This window comes from Arachis ipaensis, chromosome B08 (genome assembly GCF_000816755.2).
Source record: "Arachis ipaensis cultivar K30076 chromosome B08, Araip1.1, whole genome shotgun sequence".
Classification (NCBI taxonomy): Eukaryota; Viridiplantae; Streptophyta; class Magnoliopsida; order Fabales; family Fabaceae; genus Arachis; species Arachis ipaensis.
In genome coordinates, this window is record NC_029792.2 from 30,379,887 (window position 1) to 30,390,727 (window position 10,841).

The 10,841-nt window shown below is 34.5% G+C and overlaps 2 protein-coding genes across 4 annotated transcripts; both read right to left on the reverse strand.

Annotated features, from left to right (window-relative positions):
- LOC107613260 (gamma-glutamyl hydrolase 2) lies at window positions 1,463–5,552 on the reverse strand. 3 transcript variants are annotated; one of them, XM_016315183.2, is made up of 11 exons: window positions 5,135–5,552; window positions 4,824–4,910; window positions 4,620–4,709; window positions 4,324–4,380; window positions 4,115–4,209; window positions 3,439–3,499; window positions 2,704–2,793; window positions 2,519–2,581; window positions 2,320–2,408; window positions 1,806–1,898; window positions 1,463–1,716 (listed from the first exon to the last, which is right to left on the reverse strand). In XM_016315183.2, exons 1-11 carry the CDS (start codon window positions 5,483–5,485, stop codon window positions 1,683–1,685), a joined length of 1,110 nt encoding a protein of 369 aa, XP_016170669.1. In that variant the 5' UTR covers window positions 5,486–5,552; the 3' UTR covers window positions 1,463–1,682. The 3 variants fall into 3 exon arrangements, with proteins under 3 accessions (XP_016170669.1, XP_016170670.1, XP_020964884.1); XM_016315184.2 differs by lacking the exon at window positions 4,324–4,380; XM_021109225.1 differs by lacking the exon at window positions 2,704–2,793.
- On the reverse strand, window positions 7,513–9,861 carry LOC107613261 (sirohydrochlorin ferrochelatase, chloroplastic). The gene is given in 7 exon segments (XM_016315185.2): window positions 7,513–7,933; window positions 7,935–7,970; window positions 8,546–8,638; window positions 8,742–8,852; window positions 9,247–9,308; window positions 9,422–9,612; window positions 9,705–9,861. Coding segments are annotated over 7 exon segments (609 nt in total). The 5' UTR covers window positions 9,743–9,861; the 3' UTR covers window positions 7,513–7,855.

Genomic DNA, 10,841 nt, shown 5'->3' on the forward strand with positions numbered 1-10,841 from the left:
CACTCATTCTTCTTTCATTGATGCATTAACTTAAATTCCTCCTTTCTTTTCACCTTTTTCTTCTTATTGGATAATACCTTTGGAAGAAAAGAATAAAAGTTCAACAACAACAAAGGTATATGAATGCCGTTTGATAGTCCAAAGAGCCAGCAATATTCAAGAAATTGTTGAATTATTATAAAATATAAGAACGAAAACTAGTCATATTGATGATAATGCTACTTTACAGTCTCATTTTTAGTGCAAAGCAATTGAGTATAAATTTAATTCTCTAAACATATCTAAATTATTCAGTGCCATCTAAAGATCTACACAATTGCTAGAGTACTTATTGGCACCAAGTAAGAGAGTTTTTCCTAAAATTTTGTTTGGATAAATACTGGTAATATAATTACTAGAAATAATTACTAGAAATAATACTTTTAAACTCATGAGCAGAAACCACTTGCTAAGACTATTCTGAATCACTTGAACTAACATGAGCATTTAGATTCAATTTATTCCCAACATCATCAACAATCTTCCATCTATTATATGCAATAATAGATATTAGCCAAATCAGAATTAAAGTTATCAAAAACAAAACTTTCATTTGATCTTATACCTCAAGCCCACTTTTTTCTTCCTTGAATTTTTTTTTATCATGCGCAACAATCTAAAGAAATCCAAACTAGTTACTAATTAACATTAAACTAAGATCATTTTCCAGCAATACGAACACACTGTCTAGAAAGTGCGACTTTTTTCTTCCTTGAATTTTTTTTTATCATGCGCAACAATCTAAAGAAATCCAAACTAGTTACTAATTAACATTAAACTAAGATCATTTTCCAGCAATACGAACACACTGTCTAGAAAGTGCCTCACATTTGGCGCCTTTGGGGTCAGCGAGAATGTGCCAAGCCTCAGTAAGGCACGAGTGCGAGCTTCTTGAACTGCTGCTGAGGGAGGAAGAGGTCGCCGGCAAATTTAGAGGAGCTGAACTAGGGGAGGGAGTACCAATCGCAACTTTGAGCGGCAAAGAGGATGTTGGAGATTGCAATGATTTGGTGGGCAACAGTGTGGTGGGAGCGTGGGAGGCAGAGGGCAAAGTTGCAGGCAGTGAAAAAGCAACAATGGAAGTGAATGGCAGTGCACGACTGCACGCAGCCAAGAGAACAAAGGAGAAAATAAGGGAAGGTCGGCAAATAGTGAAGATAATTTGGAAATTAGGGTTTTAAAAGGAGAAAGGAACCAAATTGCATAAAGAAGTTTCTTTTACCACATCAGCTAGCTGTTACAGTGTGATTGTGACAGGAATCAGTTCAGCTCAGTTTTTTTATGACAAGCAATGGTCAAAAAGTGCCTTAAAGACTACTATGAGTCCCGGAGTGCAACTTCGAAGACAAATTTAGATAACTATTTCACAGACCACTTTGAGAGTTAAGTGCAACTTCAGAGACCATTTTAAAGCTTAACTCTAGTCATGATAAATCGAGTGATATCATGTATAATATTATCTAACGTAAGAATTCTAAGGTTGGGGGTATCATTATTAAAAGATATTGTTGAGTAATACAACATGCTAATGAGGATAGCCGAGTAGTTTCTCCTCCTTTGTGCACAAAAATATTATTTCTGAAACATACAGTGATGATAATACATAGTACCCAAAATAGCATCCATTGACTCCTCCATTTTTACTATCTGAAGAGATAAACTTCATCATATCCTTTTCTGCAAGCAGCAAAAAACATCAACATCAATAACTTTATATGCAAATAAAATTGTTTTTTTTTTCCAAAAGATATGTTTATTGGCCGTACCCAGCTTTTCCAACATAAGTAGGACTGTAATTGTAAATAAGATTGTCTCTCACTTCTTGAGCATCTGGTCTTTTTGAGGATTTCCTAGCTTCACTGGAGCCATGTCCACAAAAGAAAATGACATATTAACTTAGATGTTGACAAGTGCATCAGTGTCATGAACCATTTCTCCGAAACATGAGTGATTTTATATCTAACGAAGTGATCATAGCAATGGAGATCAAAAAGGAGAGGCGAGTAGGAATATAAGTGTGAACATGACTTTAATAGCCCGTGCGAAGCATATCATAAGAGCTTCTTCGAGCTTATTTCATTAGAATAAGGACTTGTGTTTGTTGAAAAGTGATAATCAATATATTTCAAGCAACTAAATTGCATCATTATTCACTTCCATTGCATTGGCTTTTATAATTAATTAGTCTCTATGACTATTTAGGTAACCTAATGACTTTCCAGGAACATATATGCATCAGCTATGCTTCACGATATTATTATCAAACCATAGAATACTAACCTGACCAAGAAGCTTGCTGTAGAATGAGTTACCCGAATGGCATCCTCTGTGTGTGGGATATTTGCTGAGCCCCATTCAAAGGCATTTTTCTGGGACATCATATATAAAGGACGTTACATGGTTAGAAAATTGAAATGTGATTTGTCAACTGAAGCTTAAAACACAGAAGCAAACAATGATGGATAAATTTAAGGATCACCTCTGGATGCCATTGAAAGGCAGTGACAGGATAGTTGCGAGATTGCATTGTGGAAACATATACCTAAAACAGTTACTGATCACATCACATTCGTTCTTTAACAAAAAAGTAGCTTTTTCTAAAGAAAAGACATTCTGAGGGGTTTGGAAATCAGCATAAGAACTCATATAGACTAAATTTGATACCTTATCATCTTCATCCTTACATGTTGTCAAGACATCAAAAAAACTGGACAACTTCTTGTTGTTCAAAAGCTTTTCTGGGGATATACCAAACTGTCATGTCCAAAATGAATTGAAATTATTTAACTGAAATCATATGATGAACTTCATCAAATTATATACATATTCTGTTAAATTAACTAATCCTGGAAACATATCATCTTGATGACTGAAAAAATGGCATGCAATGGACAATTCTATCTTCTAGCCTCTGCCTAACATCCAGCTATTGTTTGATTGCTCATTATAACTTTTCTATGCAGCTATATTTGATAGGAAATTGCAGGCCAGGCCACCTTTGATAAGGGCATATATCCCATTCGCCCTCTCCCCCTCACCCTTTTTTTTTTCTGAACACACTTGGCTAATTTTAGAACTTAACATCATTGCTACTTCCTGAGAGAGAAAATAATAAAAGATAGATGAAGTAGACAAATGACTTATTGAATGCCAAAAAGTCAAGCATCTAAATATATTGAATTATAATTAAAATGCCTTGAAGGATTCTATTCATTTTCATTCACCATCCTATGGATGAAACTTTTGACTATAAAATAAGTTGTACATCAAACTCAAAAGAACAAGAATAGTTTAGAACTGGATTCAACCTGAAACTATAAATGGATCAATCAAAATGTGAAATTCAGTACACGGATCATGCAGTGCAATAGATTAATAATAAATATAATAATATCTCACGTGATGATTTTGCATAACAATACAATCTGTACTCAACTTCTTCAACAAGTCTGGAGGAAAACTGCAAGAAAGAGAAGAGAATATGAACTCACAGAGTAACAGATCTCACTTGGTGACTTGAAAAGGTGATACAAAGGCAAGGGCCTATAAATTTAGCTTAAGGGAAATTAAAATTTCAGATTCTCAGGTATACTAATATTTTGTTAAATGATTTCCATGTCCTTTAAAATGAACAGAATGGAGCACAACATTACCTTTTGATGTTTAGGGAAAAACATATAAATGGTAAGAACAGATAAAACCAAATTGCTAGGGGTACTTTATTTTTGCGGATACGCGGATATGCGGATACCAACACAAAATCCGCAATCCGATCCGATCCGATCCGAAAGCCTTGCGGATCGGATCCATATCCGCAATTTTCGGATCGGATTCGGATAAACACCGCGGATATGCGGATCGGATCCGATCCATGGACACCCCTACAAATTGCAGCTTCAGTGTCATAAATATTAATACATGTTAAAACTTCTGCAAGTAGTGTTTATTGATGATTTAAAATAATGTAGATGATATTCAAGAGAATCTCAAATCGCCCAAGACTCACAAGTAACTCATAACTACTCTTACTGATTCTTACTAATGGTATCCTAACAATACAGTTGATATTGTATACCTTTGAAATAAACTTCCCTCGATATCTGCATTCTCCACAAAATGAAGAGCACTTGCCTGATCTGAAGCACTAAATTCTTCAAGAATATTATTGTCCTATTATCAATAAAAAAAAACAGCTAAACTTGTAAAAAGCCAAAAACAGAAACGATTGAAATGTTATGTCAGAACTTTCAAAAATGTTCTGAACATGTCATGAACAAGGTTCACCAGGTTGAAGCAGGGGCCTAATTTTCCGAATATCATGGTGTGTTGCGAATTTGAAATCTAGTCCAAGAAAAACTACAAACATTAAACAGCAAATGTTCATAAGATATCATAAGAAATAAAGTTTATGAACTAAATTCTCCGAGAGCAACTTAAGCAGAAAGCAATCCTGTGCCTAAATCCGGTCTCGTATATGTACGAGTCCTTCTAGAATTTCCTAGTGACTTGCCTAGGCAGTCTACCTCTTTTGAAAGAGTGATTTTATAATGAGTCAGAAGCACAAACATAGCATTACTTACCCCGCTTACAATCATTGTTATGAGTTCAAAACCTAAGCAGATGGCATATAATGGGAAATGTTCTCCACCATCATTTCTCTCCAACACTTTCTGCACATCATTTAAATAATAATTCAGAACTAAGCTTCTTACAATAACAAAGACAAAATTGAAAGTGAAACTTCTAAATTCACATTACTACTATCACTAAGATGAGCAATTGACCTTAAAGATTCTCCTAACAGTTTCAAAGTATTGACCATCCTTGGCCCATCCACCTGTGAAGAGCACCCCGTTTACCAAATCCAGCTTCTGCAAAGTAAACAAAATTTCATCATCAATCAAAATCATTTACTCAAGGATTTCAACTTAATTGAATAAATATAATGAACAAGATTTACTCTTTTGGATATAGTAGTATTAATAAAGCTTTACAAAATCATGAATAATGATAGCATGGATTTGAAATCTTTAGATTCTTAAGATTTGTTTCTTTAACATGTAAGTAAAATTGCAAAATTAGAGAGCAATAATGCCTTGAGAAGTTTTTGGGGAGACTCGTTGTAGACAAGGGGAATAACTCTGGCTCCACCAGCTTCGACGAATTTGACGTAGGATGCGGGGATGTTGGAGACGGCGGAGGAGTTGGAGAGGCGGCCGGAAGCACCGTCACCGGGGTGGGTGACGATTCCGATGACAGGTTGGTAGTAGAGGTTGGGGTTAGGAGCTGGACAAGAAGAAGAAGAAGTGTGGTGGTGTCGGTGAGTTGGTTGAAGAATGATGATGTTGTTGTTGGAAGAGTGAGAGTAGAGAATGGAGTTGAAAAAGACGAAGAAGAAGAAGAGAGCGAGGAAGAGAATCCGGCGAGACCAGGTGGGAATTGCCATGGTGAGACACAAGGGGATTCATCAATGCACTTAAACAGGACCCTCTTTATTCCTTCCAACTTCCAACAACTACGCTTATTGCTCTCTTGTTAATTCCACTCGTTTCTATAAATTATTATTTTTTAAATAATATTATGAGAAAAGGACAAATAGGTCTCTGTCTTTTTGTCCTGCGGACATTTTTATCCCTAACCATTGAAAAATACTTTTAAGTTCCTGACCTTCACAAAATTTGGACAGATCAGTCCTTGACGGAGACATTTGGACGGATCAGTCCTTGACGGAGACATTTGGACGGAGGGACTGATCTGTCCAAATTTTGTGAAAGTCAGGAACTTAAAAGTATTTTTCAATAGTCAAAAACAAAAATGTCCGCTGAACAAAAGGTCAAGGATCTATTTGTCTTTTTCTCTAATATTATTTATTTGATCGCAAAACTCACTGTTATTTTTCAAAAATATTTTGCCTACTTGGTTACTTGTCATGTTCCATAACTCATCTAGTCATGTTAATCATTAGAGTAAGATTTAGATTGATTGTCATTTGAGTTTTAGTTGCATACTTGCTTTAAGTTAATTTTAAAGGTGAAATCTTCTCTCCTCTATAATCTTATAATTACAAATTAAATTATTTTGAAATTAGTTACCACAAAATACATTGCTTTAAGAATATTGCAATTGCACACAACTTTAGCCTAAATTGATATTCAAAGAAATGGGTAATTTTGTTATGTATCCTCAAAAAAGTCATAAAAAATCATCTTACCAAATAGGACAGACAATGAGTAGGACAAAGATTAGAATTTATCCTAATTCTATTAGTTGATTGAAAACTTTTTTAAAATTTAATTTTATTTCTTGCATCCTAAGGAGTGTGTTTAATTTGTATTTTTATTTTTTGTTTTTATTTTCAGTGTTTTTTAATTTTTGAATTTTATGAAAGAAAAAGTGAAAATAATAAAATTTTGTTTTCTTTTCTTATCTCTTTTTTTTTTCACAAAATTTAAAAAATAGAAATAGAAAATAAAAATGCAAACCAAACGCACCCTAAAGTTTTTTATCTTATCCTACTCACACGAAAATCAAAATTTTCCAAGCAAATATAAAATGAGTTGAATTTTGATGCACTGACAGTGTAAAACATTTCACACAGTCGTACAATCACATCTGTTACCATTCTCGCGGTCAATGTAAGAGATAATTATTTTTATTAATATGACATTATATAATTGGATGCACGTGTAAAACTATTTTACACAGATTAAATTAAATTCATATAAAATTCAATCATTCTATTTCATACATATTAATAAAATAAAAAAAATAAAAACTAAGTTCAAATTAAAATTAAAAACAATAAAATCTAAAAAAAATTTAACCTAAAATTACAAATAATATAATCATCAAGTTCTTAATAAAATTAAAATAACACAAACAAAGATAAATGTCTTGTTTTTAACTATTAAATAATATATATATAAAGGCATAAAAAAATCTCTCCTATTTTTTACTTTTAACTATTATAATTTCTAAAAGTATAAACAAATTATAATTTTTATATTCACAAACATTAAAGTCTTTGTAATTATAAATATCTAATAAATATAATTATAAACTAAGTTTTCATCCAAAACATAATTATAAATATTGTTCCCAAAACAAAATAAACATAATCCAAAACATAATTATAAATATTATCTCTAAAACAAAATAAATATAATCCAAAATATTCAATTTTCATCTTCATTCTTTTGTAAGTTAGGTTGGGAGAAGTTGGATTTTGGTAAAAAAAATTGTAAAAATACCCCTTGCTAAAAAAATTCTAAGCCCGGCGGGGAAGCCCGCCCCGCCCCCGCCAAAGCCCGCAGTTTAAGCGGTGCGGGTTAGGCGGACTTTTACTATTTGACGGTCCCAAATTTCCAGCCCAGCCCACCTTTTTTGGCGGGTTACGTGGGACGGCCCCAGCGGGTTTAGGCCCGTTTGCCACCCCTAGGTAGGATAGGGTACATATTGCCGGCCCTAGCCATAGACCAAGTTCAACTGCATCCGTAAGAATATAGATTATACAAAGAATTCAATCAATGTTACAACTTTGCTTATGCAAGCAATAGTTTCAATATTATTGCCTTGGCAATTATTTTTCATTGAACAAATTGAACTTAAACTTTTGGAAATCATCATGATATAAGAGGAGAAGATCCTTGTGACTCACTGATCATATCACTTTCAAGGTATCATATCCAACCATGATTATGAAACCATCTTGATTCTTCTGAACCAGGCTATTGCCAACATCTACATGTGCTCCCTTGATGTCAGTTTGGTTAGTTGCAACCCAGTTTATAAAATCCCCTTGACTTTCAACCCTGCTTCATGAATTATAGAGCCTGCATTTTCCAGTCCCAGCACAAACAGAACAGTCTTCGGCATCTCCGGATATGTGCTTCAGCCTTCAAGCAATGCTTGATCCTATCATTCACAACGTCCTGCGGCACAGGAGTGTTCAAGTTCCACATGACAGTTATAATGAAACATAGATCCATTATTTGGTACTTCCTTTTTAAGAATATTGCAATTGCCTGATTCAGAATGGCCTCCAATAAACAAGGAAAGAATAGCAGAAGAGGAAAAACGGTATGAACCCTTGCCAAAATCAATGCTTATGCTTGGCAAAAGCAGGATAAATGATATAATACTGATTCAACTTTTTATGGTCATTGTTGAGTTATGCCGTTGGATTTCAATCTGTTACAATGCTCATGATCATGGTTTATCTGTTAAGAACGTCCAACAAAGCATGATATTCCCTAACTAACCAGATGCCTAAGGAGCACTTCCCATAAGAGAGAAATCTCATCCATTAAACAACTCCAATTGAAATAAAACCATTTTAATGATCACTTTTGAAACATGATACTTTTAGGAATTTTAATTAAATCAGAGTTGTTTTGTTCACCATGATATAAAATTGTTATCAAACTTGAAACACGAGGAAACAGAATTTATATAACTCAACTCGTGACAGCAAACATGACATTCTGAAATGTACAAGAGTTCATACCACAAGTAGCTCATGCAGTCCAAGGGGTGCGGTTACAATGTATGACACGCCAGGGTGCTCCTTTGCTGCCTCTGCACTTAAAGAAGGAATATCCTATACATAATACAGTGTAGAGTTTTAAGAATTTTGCCATTTTCTGAAAGCTTCAATCTTCATCAAGTTGAAGAATCACAACAGCAACTTTACAACAGCCTACCTGATTCCAATGCCTTCCAGGAGAGAGGAAAAAGGGGCTGATAACAACACGTTGTGCACCTTGTTCGACACAAGATTGAAAGGCATCTCTAATTGATGGTTCTGCTAACTCCTAAAAATGTATATATATTATGAAACATTAAGAATTTCCCCCAGCCATCCAAATTACAATATTGTCATAAAATGAAAAGGAAAAGGATGTTGATTTATGCACCATGAAGAAAATTGTTAACACTATTTATACCTCTATGAGCCAAATCTAGCTGCCTGATCAAACCATGAAAGAAAAGAGAAAGAAGCTTTATCTCTTTTTTACTTCATGTTGGGAAAAGGCAAGTCTCATTGCCATTGACAAACAAACAACCTAAGTAAAATGCTAACAGTCTCATTCCAACATTAGAAATAGTTCATCAGCTAACATTTCTATAAATCTATGTTTTTCTTTACCTGATAACATCTTACAAATAAAATTTAAGAAATATATATATAGGAAATTAGTAAATTACCATATGAGCAGGCTCCACAATCTCGTAAGCGGTTTTATGTTTAAACATCTTCACAAATTCATCTGACATCAAAAACCAAAACCAAAACCAATTTTATACCTCAAATTATATATTCCCAAAGTACAATAACAGTGGTAGTAGGAGTAATTAAACTAAGACAAAGAACCGAGCTTACTAAGCAAGAGATTGGACTCTCTTCGACGCGACCCATGATCCACAATTATCACTGCCTCACCATCACCAGCCCCACCATTGCTTTTAGCTCTCAGACACAATACTCTGCTTAAAGTTTGAGTCTTTGGTGACAAAATTGAGGTTTTGAAGGATACCCATATCGTGTTCGTTCCTGTTTCACTTGTAGAAAGTCTGTAGCAATAACAAGAACACCACCAACGGAAGTAAGAGAATAAAAAAGAAAAAGTTCTTCTCCAAAAGAAAAAGGGGAATGGAGGAAGTACCTTGTGAAGGGAAGGGAAGGAAGTGAAAGAGAATTCATTGGCACATCAAATGACTAAAAAGTGTCTTCTTTTTAGTTTGGGACTTTGGAGATAGCCTCATTCGGTCATTCCCTCTTCTCTCACTAATTTTGGGTTTAGTAATGCAAGTCTGACTTTTTTTTTTTTGCTCGATTTATTAAGATTACAAATATGAAAACTTCAAATTAGTTTTAAAAAACTTTAGTCAAATATTTTATTCTTTACCAAATGTTAATTATTAAAATTTTAATCAGCAAATCTCATATTTTCTCAATTAGTGATAGTGCTCAATTGCTTTCACAAAGATGCTTCCAACTCTATTTTTAACGAAAGAAACTAAAATTGTTTCCCAAGTTGGCAAATGAGGCAATGACCCCCAAGTAACAAGAATTTCAACCAATCTGAACTTTTGATCTCTTACTTCCAGAGCAGCCAGGAATTGTTGAAGGTTGCGCATGAGAACGGGGAAAGAATGCATGGGATAGGAAAATCAGAGAGAAGAAGGAGTGAAAATGTGAACTTGTATTAAATGATGAATCACACTTTTACATAACTGACCTTCCTATATTTATACAAAGCTAACTAACTACTGATTAGCATAAATATCTAACTACTCTAATCAATTTTCTCTAACTAACTATCAGCAGACTCTCTTGTTAAGTAACACCCTCCCTTAAGTTTGGAGTGCTGACCGCGAAGATGTTCAGCAGCCCAAGCTTACTATGGATGTAATGGAAAGGACCTGGTACTAGTGGCTTAGTTAAAATGTCTGCAACCTGCTCATGTGTAGAGATAGGTAGCAGATTAATCACGCCTTCTTGTAGTTTGTCGCGGACAATGTGGCAATCCGCTTTGATATGCTTTGTCCGCTCATGGAAGACTGGATTAGTGGCTATATACACAACAGACTTGCTATCACAGTAAATGTTCGTTGCCTTCTGAAGTGGTGTGCCAAGTTCCTGAAGAACATAACTCAACCATTGGACCTTCCTAGTTGCAAGCGCCAACACCCTATATTTTGCCTCGGAGGAGGAAGCAGCGACTATAAGTTGCTTCTTGCTCTTCCAACTAACAAAAGATGATCCAAGGTAAAAGAAATAGGATGAGATCGACCTCCTG

Bases quoted from the DNA above. Each gene is read 5' to 3' on its own strand.
- LOC107613260 (XM_016315183.2), bottom strand. From the start codon at position 5,485: ATGGCAATTCCCACCTGGTCTCGCCGGATTCTCTTCCTCGCTCTCTTC. The intron at 4,381-4,619 runs GTAAGTAATGCT...TTCTTGGACTAG, and splicing joins TAACAATGATTGTAAGCGGG to ATTTCAAATTCGCAACACAC. The intron at 2,582-2,703 runs GTATCAAATTTA...TAACTGTTTTAG, and splicing joins GTAAGGATGAAGATGATAAG to GTATATGTTTCCACAATGCA.